This window comes from Lynx rufus, unplaced genomic scaffold (assembly GCF_022079265.1).
Source record: "Lynx rufus isolate CCGP_SWC_20201006 ecotype Redwood Valley unplaced genomic scaffold, mLynRuf1.p SCAF_18, whole genome shotgun sequence".
In the NCBI taxonomy this organism is placed as follows: Eukaryota; Metazoa; Chordata; class Mammalia; order Carnivora; family Felidae; genus Lynx; species Lynx rufus.
The window spans coordinates 23,218,362-23,245,965 of record NW_025814832.1 but is presented as its reverse complement, the minus strand read 5'-3'; the positions used below and the strand labels follow the sequence as shown (position 1 = coordinate 23,245,965).

Sequence of the window (27,604 nt, the reverse complement as noted above, 5' to 3'; positions counted from 1 at the left end):
GTCGGGGCCCCGCCTTCTCGCCGAGGGACAGTGGGACCAGCAGACAGCGGAGGGACGGACGTTTCCCGCGCCTATCGCGTGCTCTTTCTCGCGGCCTCGCCCAGTCTGGGAAATGAGGCTGGGGATCCGAGGCTGGGAAGGGAGCGCCCACTTCGCCGGGGCGAACCCGTTCCCTGGTTCCCCCGCGACCCGCGGGCTCCTCCGACGCGCTGATGTTCGCGGTTTGAAGCAGCGCCTAGGACCGACAGGGATGGAGCAGACACCGCGCGACCAGGTCTGGCCACAGCCAAGTCTCAGGACGCAGAGCGCTGGGACTCGCAAAGCTGGGAAGGTCCCGGCGGCGCGCAGCCCCGGGTCGCGCTGGCCGAGGCGGCCGGCAGGGGGCGCTGAGATGCGACGGCTGTGCCACCCGCAGCTTCGGGCGCGCCTAGGGCTGCGCGCCGCGCCCGCATTCCGACCCCGTCAAGTTAAGCAACCCGAGCGCCGCACCCGCGGTTCGCTGGGCTCCAGCGCCCAAGCGGGTCTGGATACCGCCCGTGCCCCGCCCAGCTTTCGGTGGAAGACGCTGGGCACCGAACCAGACGGAGGCGCTCAGGTGCCTCGGATCCTGCCTCCGCCTAGGATTGCGGGTCCTCTTGAGCATCTAAGTCCGTCCGGTAGTCCCAAGATACTCAGGAGATGTGACCTGTGGGGGCCCCTGAACGGCACGGAAGAGGTGTCATCACTCTCCCTGCCATTTTCATCTCTCATCTGACCACTGCATCCCCAACCCCCATCTTACAGGAAGGGAGACAGAGGCTCTGGGAGTGTAAACGACTTGGCCAAGATCTCACAAGCAAGTTAACTCCCCAGTGCTTGCTAGGCCGTCCCTCACCTGATTCCCAGCTCGGTACTCCCCATACCTCGGAAGGAGGCAGCGCGGCGTCCCAGCTCGTTTCTCCGCGGGGGCGGGCTTGAGGCCATGCCCAGAGTGGGCGGGCGGTGGAATGTGGGGGCCAGGGTGGGCAGAGACCCTCTCCGGGCACTGGCCCCATCCCCGAAGCTCAGCCCCTTGGAGCTGTCAGCACCTGTGGCTTCGCCGGAGATCTGGGAGTGACCGTGGGCATGGTTGCTGACTAACGCGGCGGCTTAGAGAGGCATCTTGACTCGGGGGGTGGGACTGGGGTGGCCAGGAGTGCAGAGCTCAGAGGGGCGAGGGCGTGGGCTCCAGACCAAGGCTGGAGAGAGTCCTCCCCCCACCACCCCAGTAGAGAAGGGGCGAGGAAGGAGGGGAGCTGGGCGCGGAGCGCCTGGGAGCTCGGGAAGGTGGACCCCGCGCAGAACGCGGCCCCCAAGCGCCTGCGGCTCTGGCCTCCGCCTCGCCGCGGGGCTGCTGTCTATGCGCTCGCTCTGCGCGCCGCGGCGGTCCGAGGTTCTTCCTGGGCCGCGGCGAGAGAGTGCTGAAACCAGAGCGCGTCCCGGCGGCTCGGCTGGCCGGCCGCGCCGGTAATGGAGGCACTTTGTCATTCAGACGTCTGTAACCGGAGCCGCCGGGCTGGCTAATGCGCCTAATAGGGATGCAACGAGCGCAGCAAATGAGAGGACAGGGCGGCGGGGGAGGCGGCTCGGGGATGGAAGGGGTCCCCTCTCCCCTGTACCCGCCGGGGTCCATTCACACGCCTAGATTCCGCCCTGGGGGTGGGGGGTGGGGTGGGGAGGTGGGAATAATAAAATCGGGCGAGTGCCTACTGTGTGCCACGCACTGCCCTGGGTAATTTCTACTGTGTCATTTAATCCTTATAAAATCCCCGCAGAGTAAATCTAGTTATCCCCTCATACCGTTGAGGGAGTTGAACCTCCCAGACTTTCAGGCATGAAACCAGGCTCCCCCAGTTCGGAAGGGGTGGCGCCCCTGTTGGAACCCGGGATGCTTGGCTTCGAGTTTATTCTGTCCTCCGTGTGCCATCACCACCCCACTCCCCGCCCCCCCCCCCCGCCCCCGCTAGCCTTCTAGATCACGGAGGGACACGAGGTCCTTGACCATCACTAGCCCTCAATATTAGATCTATGTCCTATGTCCTTGGCGCCACAAATCTGGAACTGAGCCCCTGCCCCCCACCCATGGTCTCCCCCTCCCGCCCCCTCCCGTAGCCTTCATGCAGCATCATCCTCAGTAATTAGCTCTTGTCTCCTACCCTAAATTCAACCTCTCTCTAAAGGAGTGGCGCGCATGTGGCAGTGTCTCTCCTGGGTTTGCATCGACCTCAAAAGACCCTCCACGTATTTGAAAACTCTCCAGCCCCCTGGCGGTGGTTAATGGCTCCATTCACCTAAGGACCCCTTTGCGGAGACTGTTGTGAATGGTTAGGGCTCATCCCACTGAAGCAGTCATATAGTTTCAAATTCTTTCACCTATTTAGTGTGTTTTCTAGTTTGTCCAATTAAAAAAAAAACGTTTTAAAAAGCCTGTTCATCTGAGGATGGGTCCACCTTAGTTTTTTGAAAGCCTTGAGATGGCGACAAGATTGCAAAACATTCTCAAAACATGGGATGAAATCACTCCATTAAGTTGGAAGTGAATGAGTGTAATAGATGTACATTTCAGGCCGATGTACATTTCAGGCCAATGTGGCTATCATTTTGGTAAATTGATCATTTTGGAGCAAGAAGCCTGAATCCTGGTCATCCCTCCTTGCTTCCCGATATTGCCCCACTTTGGACCGAGCAAAGGTGTGACACAGGCCATGAGTCAAGCCACTTGGCAGAACGGCCTCTGTGAGCCTCAGTTTCCCCACCTGTCAGAGAGGAGATGAAGGCAGTCCCTCAAGTCTTTCCCCTTCAGCATCTTGGCTTCTGATGTCACTGTTTGGAGTGGTATTTTCTCTCCCTCAAGGGACTGTGACTTCCCCCAGGGGTCAGTGACCATGTCACATTGGAAACTCTTAGTTTAGCGCTCAGTAAATAGTTGTTGACTAGCGAATAGTTGTTAATTAATCAGTTATCTGTAAGGAGAACAACTCCCATCCTCCTTTGGTCCCTGTGCCCTCTTCAGACTCTTCCTGGTGGGTAAGTCTATCTTCGTGCCTATCCCGCCCCCTCCTCTTAGATAGTTTCCTCTCTCTGGGGCTGACTACAACTCTCCCCTCCCACTTGGGCTCAGCAGCTCAGCCTCAGACAAGACACTTCTCTGACGACCAACATCTATTGAACTCCTTCTACACACCGGACGGACTCGCATAAATTATTTCCTGTAATTTTCATGGCGACCCTGAGCCGTAAATATTACGAAGCCAGACTTTTAGGTGGGAAAATGGAGGGCTCAGAGAGACTGCGGCTTGTTCCCAGAGTAGCATACTGTTAAGTAGCAGATCTGGGGTGTTTTGAAATAGGACACATAAAACAAGCACAGGAAATGCCTGGGTACTAATTATGTGGCCTGGTGTCCAAATGCAAGACTTGGGAGAAGAGAGAGGATCGCAGGGAGGGCAGGCCTCGAGGAAGAGGGGGCTTGTACGGGATGCCCAACTGCCATCGACAGACCCCCTCAGCGGGCCCAGCTCTCTGCTGACCTCAACCAACTGGAAGCCAGCCAAAAGCCACAAAAGCAGCAGGAAAGACCTTGGTGGGGGGGGGGTGGGGGGGGGAAGAGGGATCTTGAAGTGTATAAACACCTTCTTCGCTTAATGCCTACAGCAATGTTATGAGACAGGTAATGTCACCATCACCAAAAGATGAAGAAACTGAAGCCCAGAGACACTTCAGCCTGGCCCAGGTCACCCAGCTCTAAGTGATGAGCCAGGATTCAGAGCAATGGACACCTCTGAGGAGGAAGGCAGTGTAGCTTGCCCCTTTTCCCCGGAGAATGGCCCCCTCCTGGTTCAGATCCTACCTACACTCACGTTTTATCCCTCCCTACCCAGGCTAGTTACATGCTTTCTACAGATTCAATTAGGTCTCATAAGTTAGGGCGGTGGGGGAGGGGCTGCTCAGGTCACACTCTGGTAGCAGCGAAATTGACAACTGATATCTTGACAGGAAGGAGGGAGGCAGAAACACTTTAAAAAAAAAAACAAAAGGGCTGACAGAAGAACTCAGACACAAGAGTGTGATAGTTTGGGGTAAAGACACAAGGGCTTCACTGCACGGCAGCCCAGAATAATCACTGGGGTTCAGCACTGAGTCCCTGAGTCCTGGGGAAACTGGGCAGGCATGTTCTGGAGTCAGAAGGGCGCAACCATGATGCTTTACAACGAAAAGCATTAGAGCGGCAAATCCTCTAGTTCATACTGTATTTTCATGTTCTTAAATTCCATAAACATACATGTTTTGAGTCCCTACTATGTACCAGGTGCAGGGGCAACCACAGCGCTGCCCCCGGGTAGCTGACCGTCCAGTAGGGGACTCTGCGGACAAGAGCAGTGACCAGGGAGAACTGTAACAGGGCACCTCCACCTGATCTGAGAGGGGTGGGGGCCACAGGACCACTTCCTTGAAGAAGTGACATTTAAGCAGAGCCCTAGAGGATGAAAAGAAATCCAAACAGACCTTTCTGGAATCTTGCTCTCCTCCTGGGGGAAAGCCTGCATCTGGGACACCACCCACTCCCACCCCTCATGGCTTCCGGTCTGCAGAGATGTTCCCAGGTCGGTGTTCCTACCACCTGGGAGGGGATGGTGGCAATACCCAAGGCCCCCCTCCTGTGCTGCCTGCACCCTCCCTGCTGGTCACTTGAGGACCACGAGCCCCCTCCCAGACTGATCCCACCTGTCCATCCCCCTCCATCCACCAAACCCTAGGGAGACCTCAGAGTATTTTATTTATTTATGTTTGAGAGCGAGCGAGTGGGGTGGGGCCGAGAGAGGGGGAGACAGAGAATTCCAGGCACTGTCAGCACCGAGCCCGATGAAGGACTCGAACTCACGCACCGGGAGATCATGACCTGAGCGGAAATCAAGAGTTGGCCGCTCAGCCGCCCGAGCCACCCAGGCACCCCTAGACCTCAGAATATTTTAAAGGGCTGGAGGGAAAGGGAGTATTCTTGGCTCTGATCTGGCCAGTGTGGAAGCAGAGGGATATCCAAAATGACCTTTAACACTCCCCTCTGGTCCCATGACCCCAGAGCCCATACTTCCTCTTGGCATCAAAGGAGGGCTGCATGGTCTGAGGCCAGGGAAACAGGCTTTGAGTTTTATTAGACATGAAGAATTTTTTTTTTTTTTTTGGTAAGGAATAGAAACATAAAGCAAGCGGCCAGCACTCCCCCCTCCCCCCACCCCAGGGAATCTGGTGCTAAATCGTTCCATCCATGAGCAAAGAGCAAAGATGCCTCCGTGGCAGGAATCTGACTCCCCTTTCCCCCGGTTCCAGCGCCGTTCCCACTGTCTGCATGGGGGGCAGGGAGAGGGGAGGGCTGGTGGCTGGAAATCAAACCCTGGTGGAGCAGGGTGGCCGGATGGTGAGAGCAGCCCCGTTTTCATCATTGATAACAGGCGTCCCTTTCTCCCTTCTTGGCTCCAGACTCTTGCTAATTGGCCCGTTCTCTGCTCTGGCCCTGAGTGGTCTCTGTTGCCATCCACGAGGAGAGGCAGACTCCGAGAGGGAAGGCAGAGATGGTCAGAACTCCAGTGCAGAGTCAGGATTCGAACCCAAGACCCTACCCCCTCTGCCTTCTGTTCTTGGGTACAGACACCTCCCATCTAATATTCAGGATGTGGAAAGGTAGAATTAAGGCCCTGGAGCAGGGCTCTGCTAGCCTTTGTTAGAAAAGGGCTCCCCTCTGGGTAGATGGGGTGCAGGTGCACAGCTTTAGCAAGTGGCATGTGGGCTAGATTTTAGCTTCCAGTTGCCCCGTTGGCTGGGAGCCCTGTGCCAGCTGCAACCTGTACCTGCCCAAAGGCCCGCTGCTGGGTCTCAGGCCGCCTTCCCCAGGTGGCGCATCCTTGGGATTCCAGAAGCTGCCGTAACCCCAAGATGAACTCTGCACAAAGTCAGCCTCCGGGGCTCTGACCTCACACCCCCAGCAGCCGGCAGGGGCGCACTGTCCCCCCCACCGCCTTGCTTCCCCGCCAGCTTTGATGTGCCTGATGCCTCCGTGGTGAGCTCATCCCCAGCCCAGGTGGTTCCAATAGAAGGCTCTAGGAGGGGGGTGTTGGATCCCCCGGAAGACCCTCTCTCTCTCCCTTCTCTTGCCAGTCTGACCTTCTGATCTCCCCCCACCCAGGTGTCCCTTGGAGGTGCCAAGGAGGCATGTCCCACGGGCCTGTTCACCCACAGCGGCGAGTGCTGTAAAGCCTGCAACCTGGGAGAGGGCGTAGCCCAGCCTTGCGGAGCCAACCAGACCGTGTGTGAGCCCTGCCTGGACAGTGAGTACAGGGTGGCGGGGAGGGGGAGGGGCGGAAGGGCACATCGGCCGGGAGGAACATGCCCGCTAGAAGCCTCATGCGCGTTTCTGCCTCCAGGCAGGGTCTCCGGCCCACCTCCGTATGGACACCGGCATGGGGCTGACCCCATAGAGGAAGCCAGGGGGGAAGCGGAGAAGGGATGCGGGGAAGTATGTGGAGGACCTGATGAGGGATCCCCAGGGGGTGCCCCTTCCCAGCCCCCAGGCAGAGAGGCCTGGTAGAAGAATGTGGCCAGGTGGGAGGAGTAGCTGATGCTAAGACCAGCTAAAAATATCATTCGCACTGCAAAATCAATGGCTGCCACTTACCCTCACCGGGTTTGGGGGGGGAGTGGGGGAGGATCACATCCTGGCTGCCCTGGAAACTGACCTTGGGGGATCCTGGGAAGGTGTGGCTACCCTTCCCCCCCCAGGCCAACTGTTCTCCAGCTCTGACCAAGGAAGCGTAGCTTTCCAGAGGGGGCGGGAATGGGGGCTGAATCAATGTCAGGATGTCCTCCTCGCTGTGGGCTGGTGTCAGAAGGGAGAGGGCTGCTGTGGCCTGTCCTACCCGGGATTTCCTTGGGGAGAGGGGAGAACCCCATTTTCCAGGGCTGCTGGATAGGGGATACAGAAGGATGGCAGGTCTGGGGTCTGAATTCTGGGTGCTTTTGACCCAGGAGTCTCTGTCCCTGCGGGATGCCCCCGGCCTCAGTTGCTGCCTCAGGCCATGGGCTCAGTGCTCTCTCCCTGCCCAGAAACCTTTCCTCTCTGCCTAGATTCACATCCTGCCTTCTACCTGGCACTCACTGCCCGCCTGGAGGGCCGGTGGGAACCATCCTAGATTAGGCTTTTAAAAAAAAGTGTATTTATTTTGAGAGAGAGAGCGAGCGAGCGAGCAGAGGAAGGCAGAGAGAGGGAGAGAGAGTCCCAACAGGCTCTGCACTGTCAGCGTGGAGTCCAACAACGGGGCTCGATCTCACGAACTGTGAGACCATGACCTGAGCCGAAATCCAGAGTTGGCTTAACCAACTGAGCCACCGAGGTGCCCTCAGATTATTCTTCAATCGTGATGGAAACAAGAGTATAGGAACCGGGAACCCTGAACCCACCCGCCTAGTCTGACCTCTGGATGCCTCTCCACCACCACCACGCAGGTGCACACACACACACACACACACACACACACACACGAGCGCGTGCGCGTGCACACACACAGCCGATCGGCAACACCAACTCCTTGGTGTCCCAAAATACAGTTTTCCTCTCTCTGTGCCTGTGGATCCTGTAATTCTATCCTGCAGCAGAGAGATGCCTGGACCTCAGGTGGAGAGGCTACGCACGCTGTAATGCCTTTTGCCACCTTGCCTTCTGGCCACTGGCCCTGGCCTAACGGGGTTTCCATCCCAGGGTGGGGGGGGGGTTGGCCAACCATTGGTTACCTGGAACCTCCCGAGTTTGCCTCTCTCGTTTCCTAGACCCCTGCCTAGTGCCTCTCCTCCCTGGACCCTAAGTCTCCCAGGATGGGACCCTACCCCCTTCAGTCAGAGCAGGAGGTAGGGGAGAGGAGCCTAGGAGAGAGGGAGGCTCTGGCATCTGCAGGGAAGGGGAGACAGGAGCAGAGCCCAGCCAGGAGGTGGTGGCAGGAGGAGTCCCTCCCTCACGTCTGCTTCCTCTGTTCCCCTCCCCCCCCTCCCCCACCGCTCCAGCTGTGTTAACAGGCCGCCTTTATAAGCTCACTTTATGGGATGGAGACCCCAGCGGACTTTCCCTCTGTCCTCAAAACGTTTCCACAAGGAAACCCATTAAGCTCCCGCCTTCATTCTCTGCCAAAAAAGGCCACATTTTCCCCACCCCTTAAAACCCCCTCCCAGGAGTTTTCTACTACTCGTTTTCTGTATTTTCCCATGGGCAGGGCCCCCCTTCCCCTCCCCCCTCCAGTGTGATTGAAACCCACGCCCCCTGCCACATGCCAACCAGACAGGATCCTTCTGTTTGCATAAACTGGACATCCTGCTTGACTGTGTATGTTTGGAAGTCCCTTCTGCTGACTATATCCTTGCTACTGAAGTTCACGGGGCTTACCACTGCCCACCCCAGGGGGCCCAACCTTTGCAGGGTCCCTGCTGTGTGGCTAGTGCTTTATGGTAGAATTGCATGTATTCCTCACCACAACCCTGTGAGCGGAGATATTATTCTCCATTTGACAGAGAAAGAAAAAAGCTCAGAGAGGTTAAGTAAAACACCCGGAGTCACACAGCTAATAAGTGACAGACGCAGGTTTTGGGTCCAGGTCTGCCTGATCCCCGGGAAGAGAAACACAGGAGTTCCTCTGCCAGAACAGACTTGACACTGGTCTCCTTTCAGGCTTGTCTTGTCTTCTGTGTTGTCTTCCCCCCTCAGTTTCTCTCCCTTTCATTCGGCTCTGCTTTTCTTTCTTTGCTTCTGCCAAAGATCGTGACCCTGTGCTCCATCTGGACTCTGGATTCCTTTAGACAAGGTTAAGCTCAGAATTGCAGGCCTCGATTTCCCCCCAGTGGGGAAACCCTACTTTACTTCCGCCTCCACATTCTGAACACCCCCTCCTTCCCTGGTTCGCGGTTCCTAAATTCTGCTCTTTCTGCCCTTGAAGCCAGGATGAATCCTCTCGGATTCGGACTGGCACAGAGTTCTGCACCTGGGCGAGCAGGGGTGAAGGATGTGTGCCTTCCCCGCTCCTCGCACACGGAGGAGAGGACCCTGGCATCCCCTGGCGTCCCTCCCCTTATGTGATCAGAGCTCACATCCATTAGGAGAGGACTCTACGGGCAAGTCCTTCTTGCTGTCTAGCGTCAATCCCTCCTATTGTTGCCTTGTCAGGGAGACCATCCCCACCCTCAAGAGCCCAGCCCTTAAGCAGCGTGGGGTAGCGCCACGGGTGGACATTCTGCGGTCTCACCCTAGTCAGGCCACACCTGGGCCCCCATCTGCGCGCAGAGGAATGGAAGGGCAGCGGGGGCGGGAGGCTCCCTAAGCGAAGGCCCGCCCGTGCCTGGGTTGGGTTCGCAGTCCAGCTCTGGCCCGCGGGGAGGGCTGGATGGGAACCACGCTCAGATTATTCCTTAATCATGCTGGGAACAAGGGTCCTGGGCCGGGAACTCTCTAAGAGAATTTAACAAGAAATTTACCGGCTCCAGGCGGTTACCCCGCCTAGCCTCGGGGGGTCCGTGCTTCCGGCCCTGGGGCACTGGGCTGGGGGGGGTGGGGAGGGGCCCTTCCCAGGAGGCCTGGGACCCTCGAGGAGGAGGGTGGGGCTCAGGGAGGGGCTCCTGCGGGAGGATACGGGAGGGAGGGAGCGCCTCCAGCCCCCACGTCCCGGACGCCCAGAGGGCAGGTGCCGAACTTCCGTGCCCACCCCCAACCCGCCCCCACCCTGCCCTTCCATCTGCCCTCAGGCGTGACCTTCTCGGACGTGGTGAGCGCCACGGAGCCGTGCAAGCCGTGCACCGAGTGCGTGGGCCTGCAGAGCATGTCGGCGCCGTGCGTGGAGGCCGACGACGCCGTGTGTCGCTGCGCCTACGGCTACTACCAGGACGAGACGACGGGCCGCTGCGAGGCGTGCCGCGTGTGCGAGGCGGGCTCCGGCCTGGTGTTCTCGTGCCAGGACCGGCAGAACACCGTGTGCGAGGAGTGTCCCGACGGCACGTACTCGGACGAGGCCAACCACGTGGACCCGTGCCTGCCCTGCACCGTGTGCGAGGACACCGAGCGCCAGCTGCGCGAGTGCACGCGCTGGGCCGACGCCGAGTGCGAGGGTGAGCGCGCCGCGGGCAAGGGCGCCCCCTGGGGGTCGAGACGGGCCGGGCCTGCTCGGTGGCCTTGAGCCCGCCGCCGCCACCCTCCCTGAAACCCCCAGGCCCAAAGGACCCCCTCCCACTATTTCCTTCCTTGGGCTGAGTGCTTAGAAAGCCCTCGTCTGGCCCCGAGGCCGCAGCTACTACCCTGGAACTCAGTTCCCGCGGCTTATTCATCTGTGGGACCGGATGGGCAACAGACAAGCAACTCAAAGATGGCCTGTGGGTCAGAGCCCAGTGCGGGACATGTTTGGTCCTTGAGCAGCCTCTCTGGCCTGGACGAGGGGCTTGAGGACCCTCAGGAGTTGGGGCCCTTTGGCTCTGAGGCCTGGTCTCAGTCCAGAGTGGTTTATAGCCTTGGGGGATGGAATCTTCGCTGTCGCTCTTGGAGTGACAGTAGGGAGGTCACCCTTGTCTCTGGACCTCAGTTTCCTCATTGGTCATACAGCTTCCAGGGATGCTGTGGGTTAGGGAAGGTGGCTGGCCCTCTTTAACTTGCGGTGTCTGGGGGAGGGGTCAACAGTCATTGTTACCGTTAGCCGAGGAGGACGTTGGACTGAGGGGACACTAAGGAGGTGGTGGGAGCAGAGGAAGCAGCTCTGGGGCTCAGGGGCCCAGGGACAAGACAGAGCGCTCCCGGAGGGCTGTGGGTCTCCAGGGTGGCTGGGAACTGGGTGCACCCACCTTGGTCAGGCATGGCGCCCCGTGGAGATGAGACAGTTCCCGGGATGGGAGGAGGAAGCGCTGTGGCAGCCAGGGCAGACCCATTTTGGTTGCTGGTTGGTGACATCCATCTCCGGGGAGAGGTTGTCAGTGCCTTTCCTTTCCGTCCATTGCCCTGTGGCTGGGTACCTCGTTAGCTACTTGCCTTTGGCTGCTCTCCCCTGAACAGCCTCCTTCGGGGAGCCCCAGGTCTCACGGGGGAGAGACAGCCTTTGCCCCATTCCGATGGGACAGATAGGGTCCCACGATTTAGTTCCCAGGAAGCCCCCCCCCATTCTGGGGGAGGCAGCACAGCCCCTGCCTTCAGTCAGCCCCCAGTCATTTGTGGGGGGGGGGATAGATTCCCCTGCTCGTGGGGAGCACGCCTGCCTTCCACATCCTGTCATCCCTGGCTCGGGGAGCACACGGTGGGGAGGGTGGTTAAACATGGGCTGAGGCCAGGTATGTGTGTGAAGCTTCACGCACTGGGGTTGGGAGGGGGTGTTGGGGGGGGAGGAGTGGGGCGCAGAACAGAGCGATTCCGGTGGCGATTGCCCTCGGCCAGGAGACAGGCAAGTGGCGTCAGGCACAGGGCAGAGCAGGGAGGGGGTTCCAGCAGCGGGCAGCAGGCAGGCGGGCAGCACGATTCAGGGGCAAGTCTGGACCAGCCGGTGGGGGGACTTAGGGGTGCGGTGACAGCAAAGAGAGGTGGTGGCTGTGGGAGGGGTAAGCTCTCCCTTCCGAGGCGTTCACGCATTCCTCCCAGATACCACCCTACTTTCCCAGCCAGCCTGAAGGAAGAGGGTGCCCCTGAGAGCTGTGTTTATCCCTGCCCCTCTTCCCTTCTCTGAGTTTCTGAAGGGTTAAGTGTCAGCTTGGAACAGAAGGAACATTTCAGGAAATGGAATCGGATTGTGGTTTGGTCACCCCCCCCCCCCAGTGCATTGTACTTTCTTGCATATACATTTCAGGTGTCAACATGGTGACTCACTCAGCCTTGGGGCAGAAGGACACACCCCCCCTTCACCCCCTTGTTCCAGTGAAATTTGGATTTAGGAGTAACCTGCTCCCTCTTTCCACCCCCAAGTCTGACAGCTCCCATTCCGGAAATGGCTGTCAGGACTTGCCAGGGGCTTAGCGGGTTGGAATGCTGGTGGACATGGCCACATCTGGATTTGATCCTGCTGTCCTCCCCCCACCCCCGCTAGAGGGGATCAGAGAGATGAGGAGAAAGTGCCCTGGACAGCCCCGTCTTAGCCCGGTCTGTCCCCTTAATGCCACTATCAACCGGTCCCATTTGAGATTTCTCGAATCTCTGTGATGGCCTGATTCACCACCCCCCCCCACCCCCCCCCCCTGCCAAAACCTTCAGCCTCTGGGGTGGGGTCGGTCCTAGCCAAGTTGTATCTCAGCCTCAGGGCTCAGGCTGCCCCGCCAGTTTGCCCAGTCTCCTCGCAGGGCAAGAGAAGACCCTCCCCAGTCCCAACACCCTGTCTGGGGCTGCCGTGTCTCTTCCACTTCCCGCCCTCCCCCCTCCCCGGACCGAGCTAGGGGAGGGGGACGATGGGGCAACAGATGGCAACCCCCTCCCTAATGCCAGCCAGATGGATTCCAGATTCACATCTGGGGGCCTTACCCCTCAGAAGGTGCTGAAAATGGGGGCCTTTGAACCGTCCACATCTTGAGCCAAAGAGGCCCAAGGGACCAGTGGGCAGCCTCAGCTCCGACTTGGGTGGGCAAACTGGGGGCTGGGGGGGGCAGAGCCAGAGCCAGGGAGCGAAGTGCCTCTCCTTCACCCCACTGGCATGTTCCGTCTGGTTTCCCTCCGTGCCCCAGGCGTAGGAAGCGAGGACGGATAGGGTAGGCAACTCTGCCCAGACAGGTACCCCCCGGGCGGTCTGGAGCCCACAGCCCCCGGTCCTGGCCCTGGCTGGGTGGCAGAATGGAAACTCCCACCCACTAGTGCCCGGAGGTGCCAAGTCCCCTGTCAGGGAGGCTGGCAGTGCCCTGCTGGCATGTTCGGGCCAGGTGGGGGGTAAGGTGCCCCCCCCCGCCCCCGGCAGCGGGCAGTATCTTCTTTGTAGGTCTTTTCTCCGCCAACAGTCTGCTTCTGCCCAGGGAAGGGGTGGGCTACCCAATACCATCTTCTCTGGGTGGCGAGATCAGAAGGTTTGGTTTGGGGGCCGCACAGGGCAGGAAACGGAGGCTAGCCACTGGGCGGTTTAAGGACTGGCTGGAGGGGAGCAAGCCAGCTGGGCACCCCCTCCCCTGCCCAAGCTGAGAGCTAGGACATCAGAGACCGGGAGGGAGGCTGAGTGCCAGCTCCTGGGGAGGTGGTTTGCAGGGAGGTATCTCTCTGTCCAGGCCTGGGTATCTTCATCCTTCCCAAGGACCGGGATGACTGGGGCACTGGGACCAACTGGGACCGGAGACGTTCCAACATTTCCCCAGCGGGGCTTCCCGCTAGAAGCTTCCTGGCGCTCACTCTCTCTTCTTTGTGTGTTTACCTCCCTGCCAGGCTTTTGGGTACCCAGGGCAGGCAAAATAGATTCCTAGGACCGCGGCTACAGCTCAGATGGACGGGCGCCTAGAGACCATCTCTCTTAATATCCCCCTTCTAGAGATGGGGGAATTGAGGTCCTGAGCGGTGTGTGCAGAGTCCCATAGTAAGTCAGTGACAGAGCTGAAGGGGACCCCGGTCCGTCTTCTCCACCGTCATGACTCATCCGCACGATGTCAGCTCTCACCCCTGTGTGCAGCTGGGCACCCTAGCACCTGGAGGCCGGCCGGGGCTGGGGAAGAAGTGGAGGGGAGGGGTTTGGGTGGGGGGGGCAGGCCCTCACTTCTGTAGTTCCTTCTCCCAGAGATCCCTGGCCGTTGGATTACTCGGTCTACACCTTCGGAGGGCGCGGACAGCACCGCCCCCAGCACGGAGGAGCCAGAGGTACCTCCAGAGCAAGACCTCATAGCCAGCACGGTGGCAGATGTGGTGACCACAGTGATGGGCAGCTCTCAGCCCGTGGTGACCCGAGGCACCGCCGACAACCTCATCCCTGTCTATTGTTCCATCCTGGCCGCTGTGGTTGTGGGCCTGGTGGCCTACATTGCCTTCAAGAGGTGAGAGAGGGGATGGGGGACAAAGAGCCGGGTCTTTGCTCTCAAGTAGGGCTTAACTGTGACCTTGACCTGAAAATTCATCCCCTTTTTATTTTTTTTATTTTTTTTTTAATTTTTTTTAATGTCTATTTATTTTTGAGAGAGACAGACAGAATGCGAATGGGTTGGGACAGAGAGAGAGGGAGACGAATCTGAAACAGGCTCCAGGCTCTGAGCTGTCAGCACAAGCCCGACGCAGGTCTCGAACTCACGAGCTGCGAGATCATGACCTGAGCTGAAGTCGGACGCTCAACCGACTGAGCCACCCAGGCGCCCCTCATCCCCTTTTTAAACTCAACCCCAAACCATGGTCATCGTCACCAGCAGCTGCCCCACGCCAGGGTGTGGCAGGTCAGCAGGACGCAGGCAGGGGACGGTCTCTGACCTGTTCTGCCACCAGCCCCACCCCCCCTCCCATGGCGCTCCCCTCCCTGACTCCCCAGGCCCCCGCTGCACACAGAGTTTTCTTCACCAGCCACCTGTGCCTCATCCCTCAAACCCCATTTACCCACAGTCACCTGTGTGTGCCTGTGTCTCTTCCTTCCCATGGCACACCTGGGAAGTTGTGGCACCCACACCCAGAAATTCAGGATGTGCGAGCACTTCTGGAAAGTGCTTGAAATGTTTAAGTGCATTTTCCATTCGTGGAAAAAAAAAAAAATCATCCAAGGAATACATGCTTGTTTGGGTAAATGCAATACAAGGCCAAGGTCTTGTAAAGGAAAAAAGTAAAAGCCTTCTTTTATCTCCTCAAGTCCCACCTCTCTCCTCATTGGAATCTGTTTGGAATGGATCCTTTCCAACCGTTTTGTGTGCCTTTGTAAACACACGTACGGGAAACTTTTTATAGTTATGTGTAAACACGCAGAGGGTTTTTTGGGGTTTTTTTTTTGTTTTTTTAGGGATCAGCGGGATCACACTATACATGCACCACAACTTACGTTTTCACTTAATCTCCCTTGGGAGAGCTTTTCACAGGACATAGGGATTATCTGATTGCTTGTAACCACTCATTCGGTATATGCGTGGATCATAATTTAGTGGAACAGTCTTCTATTGATCCACCATCCATTCCATGAACGTTCTTTAAATTTTTCTAATGTTTATTTGTTTTTGAGAGAGAGAGAGAGAGAGAGAGAGACAGAGCGCAAGTGGGGGAGGGGCAGAGGGAGAGGGAGACACAGAATCCGAAGTAGGCTCCAGGCTCCCAGCTGCCAGCCCAGAGCCTGAGGCAGGGCTCGAAGCCATGAACTGCGAGCCCATGACCTGAGCTGAAGTCGGACGCTCGACCGACTGAGCCGCCCAGGTGCCCCTCCATGAACGTGCATTGGACGTTGGCGCTTTCAGTGCGAGGCCGGTGGGGGCGGGGAGGTTGGGGGTGGGGGGCGAACATCGAGAGAAAGGAGAACCTTAGGTACCATGGTGGGGGGGGGTTGTAGTTGGGTACCTACCGTGGCCCCCGCCCCACGCATCAGAGCACAGATCCCTTAGCCGCCCGGCCAGCGTGGCCCCTCACCCGCTGACACTGGGCCCGTCCTCTGGCTGCAGGTGGAACAGCTGCAAGCAGGACAAGCAAGGCGCCAACAGCCGGCCCGCGAACCAGACGCCCCCGCCCGAGGGAGAAAAGCTCCACAGTGACAGTGGCATCTCTGTGGACAGCCAGAGCCTGCATGACCAGCAGTCCCACACGCAGACGGCCGCCGGCCAGGGTGAGCAGTGAGGCTGGGCGGGGTGAGGCCGGGAGGAAGGTTAGACCGCAGGAAGGACCGCCCGAGGGGCTGGTTCCCAGGGAGCAGGGCCTCTGCGGAGGACGGGAGACGCGGGTAAGAGAGGTCGTTCCAGCGGAGAGATGTGGGAGATGGGAGCTTTGACAGACTAAGCATGCAGACTCATCAAGCTAATTGTCCCTCCTAGGGCTAATTACTCCCCAAAGTGGCTGCAATTAGCCTCCTGCTCCGGACTTCTGGGGAACACGTAGTTAATTATGGACCCTAATTAGTGGCCCAGAGCCCAGCTCCAAGATATTTGCTGCAGTCGAGTCTGGGGCTAAGCCCTGTCCCAGCTCATCGTCGAGGGGCAGGGACGGGGTTACACGGTGGGGTTGGTGCCGAAGCTGTGGGGCGACAGGGGATGTGAGTCCGCACCCCCGGGCCCCTCCGCAGCCCTGCCCCACCCCCCTCCATCCAGGACCTCATCTTGGACTCCTCTGCCTCTGGGCCCTTGGGGCTTCCCTACATTGGGAGGAGAAATGCCTCAGCCCTTCTTGGGTCTTACTCCAGGCCCCCCATGCCCACTGGGGAAAAGGGGGTCTGGAGGGTAGCCCCTGACTCCCCCCCCTACCCCCACCCCTACCCCGGGTTCTCGGCAGCCCTCAAGGGGGACGGAGGTCTCTACAGCAGCCTGCCATCAGCCAAGCGGGAGGAGGTAGAGAAACTGCTCAACGGCTCTGCGGGGGACACGTGGCGGCACCTGGCGGGCGAGCTGGGCTACCAGCCTGAGCACATAGACTCCTTCACCCGCGAGGCCTGCCCAGCCCGGGCCCTGCTCGCCAGCTGGGCCGCCCAGGACAGCGCGACGCTCGACGCCCTCCTGGCCGCCCTGCGCCGCATCCAGCGGGCCGACATCGTCGAGAGCCTGTGCAGCGAGTCCACGGCCACGTCCCCGGTGTGAGCCGACCCGGAGCCCCCCCGCCCTGCCCCCACATTCCGACGACTGATGCTCCAGCCAACCCCCACGGGCCAGCGTCAGAGCTGAGCTCCTCTGGGCAGGGCCTCGGAGCCCGGACCCCTCCACCACAGCCCTGTCCTTGCTCCCGTGGGGCCCCCCTCGCTTCTGCTCACTCTCTCCAGTGCCAGAAGTGCCCCTGCCGCCTCTCCTGCCCTGCCCCTGCTCATCACCTCTCAAACCTTCTGCTCCCTTCTTCTCCTGGCACTTCTATAGGTGGGCCAGTCCCCCCCCCCCCCCCGCTGCCCCGCCGCCCCTGACCTCGACCTCAGCAGGTGTCGGGCCTGGGGGGCTGACACCAAGGACGGTGTTGGGGGTGATGACAAAGCCCCAGAGACTCAAAGGGAGAGACTGAGGAACCAGAGCCATGGGCTCTACACTGTGAACTTGGGGAATGAGGGACCATCATTGTGGCCTACATCCTCCCTCAGCCCCCTCACTCCCCTCTCTGGCCCAAGACGAAGATGGTCAGAGGCTTGTTAGAGCTGGAAGGGGGGTTTTGAAATCTGGTCCGCCCCCACCCCTTGTTTTTTATACAGGACAGTCGGGCCCAGAGAGGGAGTGGCTTGTCCAAAGCGCCCCAGCAATGGAGAGGCCAAATGTGGGCTGCCCCCCCACCCCACTCTCTGAATTAGGGGGTGTGGCCCTCAGGTTTATGTGAGCCTGAGAGCCGGGGGCAGGCGACCCTCTGGGAAATGTCTCAAAGCCAAATCCAGCCTGCCCTCCACCATCTCCAGGCCCGTCCAACCCCCGTGGAGATGGGATGCTGTGCCCAAGGCCTGGCCCGTTGATCCGTCTCGATCAGTGATGGATTTGATCGAGCGTGCTTTGGGGTTTGTGCTTCCCTTTGCTGATCCCCCGCTCAGGCACGTCCGTGTGGCACCCGTGGTGCGGCCCAGCCTGCCGGGTGCCCTCCATGCGGGCACAGACCAAAGCCAAAGGAGGCAGTGTCTTCTAGAGCCGGCCCCGGGGGCCAGGGACTAAGGACCCCCCCCACCTGCAACAAACAGATACAGAGACACAGAGAGGATGAGAAATCCCGCTTTTCTCCACAAGTTCTTTCCCTTGGGCCGGGGCCAGCTCCTGCCCAGGGCAGCTGCCACAGAAGCACAGGGAGAGGGGAATTGGGAGTCAGCTTGCTCCGTTCCCTCGCCCCTGCTCTGGCGGGCCAAAGACGGCTGAGGCCCGAGCTGGCGTCTGCCTTCCGAGGGCCTGCACGTGGAGGAATGCACCCCCATCCTCCCCTTTCCTGCAAGTGTGGGTTTGGCTGGGCTCCGAAGGTTGCAGTGGAGAAGAGTGGACCCGGGTGGGAATGCAGCAAAAGGGAACAGAGGTCGCCTGTGGCCCCGCACAGGGCCTCTCCCGAGTTCAAAGGACCCTGCAAAGGACTGTTTGTTCCCTAGCTTGGTGCCAGAAAGGGGCCATGAGGTCTCCTGAGGTCCCTCCTGGCCTGTTCTGTTTTGCTTGATGTTGGAATGAGTGTGGCGCCCCCTCTATTTAGCATGAACGAGCCCCCACCACCCATCCCCGAGCCCCAGGCAGGGTGTGCGCTGACAGGCACCCCTCTGCCGCCCAGGGTTCTCCCGACTCCGCGTAAGGGACTGGGGGCATTGTAAGTAGATGGCATTTCTCCGACCTCAACCTGATGGGAGGAGGAAACTCACCTGCTGGCCCCTCACCTGTGCACCTGGAGAGCGGGACAGAATCTGAGTGTATTTATTTTCCTCCCCAGCAGCTGGGGAGGGGGTTGGGGTACCGCAAGTATGTTTTAGCATGTGTTTGGTTCTGGGGCCCCTCCTGCCTCCCTTTGGGCTGAGATGAAACCCTTTTGCCCTTCTCCGCGCCCCCCCCCCCCCCCCGCCAACCTCCGCCACCAGCTGGGGGCTGTGAGCTCCAGACTCCCTGTCCTGTCCCCCTTGCATCCTGTGTAATCATTTCTTGGGCCTTCCTAAACCTACACATAAAACATAAATGATGAGCATTAAATAGCAAAGAAAGAAAAACCGCGCCAAGAGATTTTTCTGGAAACGCACGTGATCTGAGCCAGTGGGGGCTGCATGTGCGGCGGGGACCCGGGTATCCTTTTCTAATTGCGTGAACTCCTGTCCTATTGTTCCCGCCACCACCCCCCCCCCCCCGAAACGGGGAGTTTTCGCAGAAATCAAGCAAATTCACTTGGGTAGCCACGGAGTAAATTTAAGTGGGACAGGGAAGGAGTGGGGGCCCTTTGCCCCCAGATTTGGGAGAGGAAAAGTGAAAACAGCCACGCAGGAAGCTCGACCGCTGTGAACTTGACCAGATGTCAGAAGTGAAAGTGACCACAAGGGAGCCAGAGGCTTGCGGGGGGGTGGGGGGGGGGAGCGGGCGGGGTCACCACCCCGCAGCTCCCAGCCACCCACGTGGCCTGGGAGACACACACTCACACCCACACACATGCACATACACAGGGTCTGGCTCCAGATGGCCTGCAGTTAGGCAGACCCCTCCCTTGGCGGCTCTCCGGGGCAGGTCCTAACCTCGGCTCCTGGCAGCCTGGCTCCGAGCTGTGCCTGGCCCAGGAGCTGCAGGGCCTGCGCTCCTCGCCGAGGCTGGCCCGGGAACAGGTCAGAGCTGCTTGGCCTCTGCTGGTCACTTGGCCAGGTCTTCCGGCGGGGCTGGCTTGTGGTTGCTGGGGAGGGCCACGGGAGGCTTGCTGTTCCCAGAAAGGACAGCAAACAAGCCTTCCTGGTCTCGAGATCCTGGCTGGGGCAGCCGAGTAGAGGGGTGTGGGGGGGGGGGGGAGGCCGTCTTCCATTCCCACCCCCAGCCTGTGAGGGCCGTGGGGAGGGCATGTGGAAAGGGGTGGCTCGGAGTAGGTAAGAGGGATGGTCCCGGTGCTTGGATAACCCCCAGGGTGATGGGGGGAGACCGTCTCTGTCTCAAGGGAGCCTCTTCTCGTCTGCTGGAGAGAACACAGTCCAGGACTTTGGGTGCCTCTAATCTGATGAGGGAGGCACAATTCCTGTCCTAACAGAGCCCCATTCTGACAGCGGCGGGGCGGGGGGGGGGAGGAGGGGGGGGAATGCCTCTAATTTGGTGGGGGGAGAGCCAGATGCTGCCCGCGGGAACAAGGGAGACAGCAGACAGGCCTTGCGTGATGTGCAGAGCCGTGAGTGGGGGCGCCCCAGCCCAGACCCACCCCTACCAGGGGTTAGGGAAGACTTGCCAGAAAAGGGACATTGAAGCGACCTTGCGTGGAGTCAACAAGCTGGGGGCGGAGAGTATTCCTGGCAGAGGGACGCAGCTCAGCCAAGGCCCAGAGCACATAGGATTGGGGAGTGGGGAGGAAGCTGGCCCAGGCTCCCTGGGTATAGGAGCAGGGAGCCTTACAGACATCATACCAGACATTTGCACCCTCTCCCTCAGCAATCGTGGAGAAACCCTCTCTGCCCTCCGCCTAATCTCCATCCCTCCTTCTCTAATCCCCCCCCCCCCACCGCAAGGGTAAAAATGCTTCATCACCTTCCCATCTTTAATGTCGCCCTCAGAGGGCTGTGTGAAGCCTCTGCCGACTCCCCCAGATTCACTGCCTTCTGTGTTCTCCCAAACCAGCCTTTTTACAATTCTTCAAGCTTCAATGTTCCCTTTAGCCACAGGGCCTTTGCACATGCTGTCCTTGCTGTCTGGAACCCTTTCTCCTTTCCTAAGTTACTTCGCAGTCCAGTGCTTCCCTGGGGAAGCTCTCAAGTACTCTGGACACAAATCAGGTTTCTTGATTCCACGTCCAGAGGACATCGTCTTCCACTCCTTTTCTTCAGAATTCTTTGCGATCGGGCACCACCTGAGTGATTTTTTGATTGTTGTAAATGCCAGGAATCCAGAGACAGGGTCTGGTTTTGCTCACCTTCTAATCTTCAGCACCTCGCCTGGCATATAGCTGGCACCCAATAAAAATGTGTTGAATAAATGAATGAATGAATGTGCTCTAAAACAGCCCTGTCCAATAGAAATATTGGAACATATGTGATTTTTAAACATTTTCTAGTAGCCACATTACAAGAGCGAAAAGGACCGGGTGAAATGAACTTTAGCCCAATATAACCAAAGCATTATTTCACCATATAATCAATATTTTTTAATTATTAATGAAGCAGGATACATTTTTTTTTCCCCTTACGTGGTTTTCAAAATTCGGTGTGTATTTTCTTCTTACAGCATACCTCAGTTTGGACTAGTCCCATTTCAAGTGCTCGTAGCTGTATGTGGCTAGTGGTTATTACGTTGGGCAGCTCAGCTTTAGAGAGTCATACCCCCCAGAGTAGGGATGCGTTTGGAACCCCCAGTGGGCTCAGGGGACAGATGGATGCTGCTTCTTGTGTCATCAGTATCCTTAGGCCTGAAGCCTAGGGCTCCCCCCTCCCACCCCCGCTGCCCATCCCCACGGCCTCTCTGTTCTCTGCTCAGGCTGGGAAACCTCCCTTTATCTCTTTCATTCTCTGGGCTGGAGGATGAGACCCTTCATCTTTGCCCACCCATCGGGGCCCCTTGTCTTCCCCCAGTGCCTCCTTCCTCTCTTTTCCACGAAGCTGAGATCAGATTAGAACCATGTGAAAGGCCTCTTCATCCAGTGGGGAGGGGTGTGGTGGGGCCACAGAGCCCATAGCCCAGTGCTCCAGGGGGCTGGGCCAGAGCTGGGGTCAGGAGAAGACATTTCCCATAATGCTCCAGGCTGGGGGGGGGGTTCTGCTGACCATATGCCTGGGGGAGGCGGCTCCTCTGATAACGCAAAGCAGATTCCTCTCCAGCTTGGTGGCAGCTGGTGGGCAGAAGGCCAGGGGACAAGACTGAGCCCCCCGGGCTTCTGGGGCATAGAAGAACAGAGGCAAGAGGGGGACCTGCCCCCTCTTTTCTGACTCCCCCCAACACCCCTGCCCTCCTGCCGACCCTCCCAGCTACACCAGACTCCCTGCAGCAATCTGCCTGCCCGGCCCTGCCCCAGCCTCCAGCAAAGCCCCCTAGTTGTCAGCACATGCCCAGGCCAGTCTCTGGGGCAGCGCCTTCATCATATAGGCACCCGGTTGTCCCCCTGGGGGAGACGCTGAGAGGCTCTCTGCGTCCCTGCGGGCAGGGGGAGTCCTCCCAGGCCCCACTGAAAGTTAGGGCTTTGCACAGGACTCCCCACTTCCACACCCCAATGCTATCTGCTCCAGTCCCCCAACCGTGTTAGAGGATGCCAGGAACGTTCTCCTAGGGCTCTTTGATGGAAGAATACTCAGGAACAGTCCAACCCTCACCCCCCAGCCCTCCCAGGGCACTGCGTGCGTCCAGCCCTCTTCCCACAGCATCTGGGCACATCCCAATCCCTGTGCTTCCTTCCCGGCAATCCCTGCTCCCGGCTGCTTCCGGCAACATTCCCAAAGGGCTCCTGGGAAAGGTAGAATCGGGTCTCCTCCCTGCTCTGATGCTCTCTTTGGAAAAGTCTGGGAATACTCCCACCCCCCTCCCATATTTTAGTGACTCATAGAAGCCGGTCGTCCTTCTGCCTGACGCCCCCCTGAGAAGTCCGCAACGTTCTCTGGCCTGGGCTTGGGGCTCAGTGTCCACATTCCAGGGGCCCAGCCCTACCCCGAGGCCTAAGGCTTCCATCGACAGTCCAGATGGTTCTCATTCTACTCCTACGGACCTTGGGATGGCAGCAGTCCGCGCCGGATGTGCGGGCCAGGGGCACGGAGCAGCCACGCTTCCATTGGTCAACCTCGGAGCCGAGGGAGGTCACACGATGACCTCCTGGAAAGTGGTGCTGACGGCCGGGAAGCCAGCCACCTGGGATCTCCCCTCTCCTCACCCCGGGTACCGGTTCAGATTCTCTGTGTTGCAAGAGGGCAAAAACCCAGCCCCGGGTGGTTTAAGGGAATGCACTGTCCATCCGAAGTCAAAGGTCCTGGGGTAGGGCCGGCTCTAGGCACAGCTTGATTCAGAGGCTCCAATGGCATCCCAGGGCCTAGCTTCTCTGTCTCTATCTCTTGCCTTGACTTCCTTCCCCAGACGATTCCCTGGTGGTGAGACGATGGCTGCACAGCTTCAGGTCTGTGGCAATGAGAACACGCCTCCGTTCTAGAAGCTCTGTGAAAGTCTCCAGGCATCCTTGGTTCTAACTGGCCTATCCCTGTGGCCGTGGAGTGGCCACCACTGACGGGCTACGGTGGAGGTCACACGCCCCACCCCCGAGGCAGGAGGGTCGCCCCACTTGAAGCATGGGGACCGAGAGTGAGGGACATTGAGGTACAGTTACCCAAAGGGGGCCCGAAAGGACAAACGTAGCCCCCATCCTAGACCACCATTTGAGTTCCTTCCTCCTCACCAGGTAACCCGAGCGAGACCGCACCCCCAGACCCAAGTGGTTCTTTCTAGTAAGAATCGCCGTGAAACACCACGGGCGCCAAGATTCGAGGGCAACCAAGAGGCACTGGGGTTCTGAAGATGGAGGGAGTCCTCGTGGCTGCAGGAACCCGAGGAGGATCCCCTGCAGAGACCCAAGCCTTGAACCATGGTCAGGATTCGGATCGTGGGGGATGGGGGAAAAAAGGTGGGAAGAATGTTCCAGGCAGAGGAACCGGGTGGAACAAAGACAAAAGAATGAAGGACAGGGAGGAGTCCCCTTTGACCGGCATGAATTAACAGTGGCAATAAGGTGAAAATCGTCCCGGGTCTAGCGGGGACCCCAATGCCGGGCTGAGGAATTTGGACTGACCGGGGAGCTATCTAAGCAGGAGAGTGTTCTGGAAGGAGAGGCAGGAAGCCCAGCTGGGAGGCTGGTGCTTCAGGCAAGAAAACTAGCAGTGGGGAGGAAGAGAGGGAAGCAACTCGGGAAATATTAAGGAGGGGGGAATGAGCCGGCTCTGGCACCGGATCAGATGGGAAACGGCACAGCGGAGAGGAGTCTACACGACTCCCGGTCTCCGGCTGTGACAGCCAAGGGCATGATGGTGCCGTTCGTAGAGTCGGGAGCCCTGGAGGAGGAGCGGGCTTTCACTCACTGTTAAGTGTGCGGGAGGAACAGGTGATCCCCGATGCCAGAACTACGGGGACGCCTGGGAGGGAGGGGGCTGGGATGAGCCTCTGGGCTGGAGGAGGGGGTGCAGGAGACAGATGGCAGTGGCCCAAGGAAAAGGTGGCAGGTGAGATGAGGGAGCCCGCGTGTAAGTCTCCTAGAAGCTTTGCTGGGAGGGGAAGGAGATGGGGTTTGCCTGGAGGAAGGAGGGGATCTCCGTGGTCAAGGAGGGCGGACCTTGAGCCATCCCTCTCCTCTTGGACTCCCTCTTGGGCCCGGCTCCATCAGCCCAGCCCCTCTGTGTGATATTCCACACCCTCGACAGTCCAGGCCAGCAAAGGGGACTGCGCTTGGGTCCTCGGGGCCCTCCCCTTCTCGTCCCCCACCTGCTCCAGGATCACGTCAGATTCATGCAGAAGCCACCTGGACAGCTCTGGGCACCAAGTTCCGCCTCTTCCTGGGGCCACACACGGGCTGAGCACGTGCCCACAGAGTGCCACACGCCTATCAGGCTGAGACCTGCCTCACGCCTCTCGAAGGAGGCCGCCAGAAACCCCGGGGCAAGACAAACCCCCGAACAGTGACTCAGGCGAGGCGGGGGCCTGGGGTGGGAAGGCTGCCTCCAGGCCAGATTGTGGCACCCCCACCCCCACCCCGCCCACAATACCAGGTGCAGTCTGCTCAAGGGACGAGGGGGGCAGGGAGGGTGCCAGGGGTGGGGGCTTAGCTCCCAATCTGGGAGCATGCTTCCCTTAACAGCAGGCAAGCCGGCACGGCAGACTGGCACGGAAGCCGTTTCAGACGGACCCGCACTCGGAGCGGGTGCCCCGATGCCCGGCAACCCTCCGTCAGCAGAGTCTCCGTCGAGGAAGGGCTGGGGCAAGGGGCAGGGCTGGGGAGGCAGGGAGCCGGAAGCGGGGACTGGAATTCAGACAAAAGGATGGAGGGTGAAAATAAGACGACCCCATTCAAATGCTTCCGAAGTCTCGAAGTCTCGTTCCCCTTCTAGAATCCCCTGCCCCCCTCCCGCAGAGTGGCAGGGACAGCTGGAACCCACCAGGGGAAGAAGAAAGGGGATCCCAGTTCAGAGCCCGGTGTCTTAACCTCGATGCCGCCACCGCCACCCCCCTCCCCTCTGCTCCCAGCCCCCAACCCAGGCGGCAGGAGGCTGGCGCCACGGGGAGCCTGGCACAGAGCCACATAGGCCAGGCCTGGTGGAGGGGGCAAGAAGACCACCGTGGCCAGCCTGCAACCCTGTGCCCGGACCCCTCTGCGCGTCCTCAGCTGCCCACCACTCTGCCCGTCCGAGACCTCAATCTGGGGTTCAGCTAAGTCTGCCGTTTCAAGACACCCCGGTCCTCCGTCTACCCTGGGCTCTTGCTGGATCCCCCTGGGCAGCCCCACGGGGACCGTCCCTGGACCCCTAAAATGAAGGCTCCACGGCCCTGCCAGAACACTCCTCCCACCCTTCCTGCTGGGTGTTTCGCCTCCATCCCCCAAGGGACGCAAGTAGAGAGAGCGTAAGGTTTAGAGTCACGCCGTGCTCGGTTCAAACCCCAGCCTTGCTGCTTCCTAGCTCTGGGGTCTCAGGCCCGGCGAGCCTTTGTTTCTCAGCTGTAAAATGGGAATCGACAAAGCTCCCCGGAAGGTGTGCTGTGAAACGTAAAGTTAACACATGGGAGGCTAGAGCTGGCACACCCCTGGGTCACGGTGGATATCTGAGTGGTCGTCACCCCCACCCTGGCATCGGAGATCCCATAGGAACCCCGCCCTGCCTTTCCAGCCTCTCCCCCTGCAGCCAGACGATGTGGCTTGCGTTTGCTGAGGACAGGCCAGACTCCCCATTTGAGGTCTTTCCGGCTGCACCTGCGGCCTGTGGGGCCCCGTCTGTAGCCTCGTCCCTTTTCCAGCTCCTCCAGGAAGCCCTCCCAGATCGGCCTCTCACGTTGCATAGAAAGGGCTCTACTCCGCTTGGGGGGGGGGGGTCCTCACTTCACATCTTTTATTAGATTTTTATCTTGATAGCTTCGAAGAACTCTTCTATGAGATTCTAAGCTGATTCCTCTCTGCAACCCTTTCCCATCCTTACCATGTTCCCCTGTCTCCAGCACCTGGGCGACCACTAGGTTCTCAAAAGCCCGTGGGAGGCTGATCGCCTCCCTTTTCCCTGGAGGGAGCCCAGCCCATCTCCCTCCGGTCTGCACTTCCACATGGAGACTTCACACCACCCAGCGAGGACACTGCCACTCCAGGGAAAACCCGAATGGCGCTTGGGGCGGGGGGCGGGGGGGGGGGGAAGAGAAACGGATTAACGCAGGCCAGCCCTGTGATTTAATCCAGCTTGACACGGTTTGGCAAAAGCCATTCACCGTCGTCCCTCTGGCTCCAGCCAGGCCGGCAGCTTTCGCCTTCCCCCGTTCTTGGCTGACGATGTGGAGAAGGAGAAGCCACCCACAGACACCAGCCTGCAAGACAGACATAGCCTGGCCCTCCGGACGGGAGCTGGAAGGAAGGCTGTGGGTGGGGGGGGTGGGGGGAGGAAAGTCAGGGGGACGATGGCTGAGTTTGGCCGCAGCTGACACGGGACCGGAGACTAATGCATCAGACACCTGTCTGCTTTCTGGGCTGCTGTCCTCCATCTATCCCCCCACACAACCCCTCTTAGACTTCTGGTAAAGTCCCTTCTGCCTTTCACCCGAACCGTAAGCTCAGGAACAAGGGTCTGGCTCTTACTGATTAGTCCCCCACACCCAGCGCTGTGCCTGATGGACAACCATTAGCACAACCGCCCCACTGTACGGATGAGGAAACTGAGGCTCCAGGAGGTAGAGCGACTCTCGCAAGGTCACACCATGGAGATACAGCAGAGGTGGGAACCCCTTTCGACTTGTCTCGTGACTCTTGTCACAATCCCCTTGGGGCAGGGATCTCCAGGGCAAGACGTTTCTACCCACAGACCCACGAAGCTCAACACGTTCTGGAGGATTCTGGGGGCAGAAGCCGGCTCCTTCTGCATGCGCCTGCCCTCGCCAGCATGCACCCCAGGGCTCAACTGACCTCCTAGCTTAGAAGGACCCGAGCGAGGTCACTCACCACCGACCGGGGGAGCCTGTCTCTTGGTTTTACAGCAAACCTCAACCTCTCCCCATTCGCTTGCTGCCCTGGTTCTGTGGAGAGGACCCAGATGCCCGGGGAAGGCTGCCCAGGGGTCTGGGCCCGAGGTTCCAGTCTGTCCCACACTCTGAGCCATCCCAGTGCAAACAGCACAGCAAAGCTCTGCACGCTCCCTCCTGCCTTAGACCCAACCTCAGCGTCTTCTGTCCTTTAGAGAAGATTTTCCAACCGTGTAGAGCAACCGCTAAGAAGCCCCCAGACTGATGGGAAAGGCATGATTCTGGTCTCTGGTCACCTCCCCTTCTGATGGCAGAAGCAGGCCCCACATGGAGGACAGCACGGAGACAAAGAGCGCTGGGCATCCTCCCAGGGGTGACGGGGGAGGCGGGGGGAGGCCGAGGGGAGGCCACGCGGATGGACTGGTCAGCGGCAAAGAAGGGCTGCGTTGGGGGGGAGCGTTTTTGGCCAGGGGAGAGCCCTGGGGGAGAAGGGGAAGCTTGCGTGGGTGGGGGAAGGAGGCTGCCTGCCAGGACCAGCAGAGGGAGCTGAGGTGGGGGGGGGGCGGACCCTGGCCCTGGGGGCCCCAGATCCTGGACCGGGCCCCCGCTGAGAAACCTAAGCCTGGGGGCCCTCCCCCTTCCCCAGGCTCCGGTGCTAAAAAGCCCACGACATTTACGACTTCAGGAG

At 59.4% G+C, this 27,604-nt stretch overlaps 1 protein-coding gene across 1 annotated transcript in view; it reads left to right on the top strand.

Annotated features, from left to right (window-relative positions):
* NGFR (nerve growth factor receptor) overlaps positions 1–16,967 on the top strand; it is a 45,058-nt gene extending 28,091 nt beyond the window's left edge. Inside the window, exons 7-12 of the mRNA XM_047080414.1 lie at positions 416–595; positions 6,200–6,341; positions 9,793–10,152; positions 13,758–14,010; positions 15,598–15,758; positions 16,418–16,967. Coding sequence (XP_046936370.1) covers positions 416–595; positions 6,200–6,341; positions 9,793–10,152; positions 13,758–14,010; positions 15,598–15,758; positions 16,418–16,719 — 1,398 coding nt within the window. The 3' untranslated portion in view covers positions 16,720–16,967. The remainder of the gene's footprint in view (positions 1–415; positions 596–6,199; positions 6,342–9,792; positions 10,153–13,757; positions 14,011–15,597; positions 15,759–16,417) is intronic.
* Positions 16,968–27,604: the final 10,637 nt, after the last annotated feature.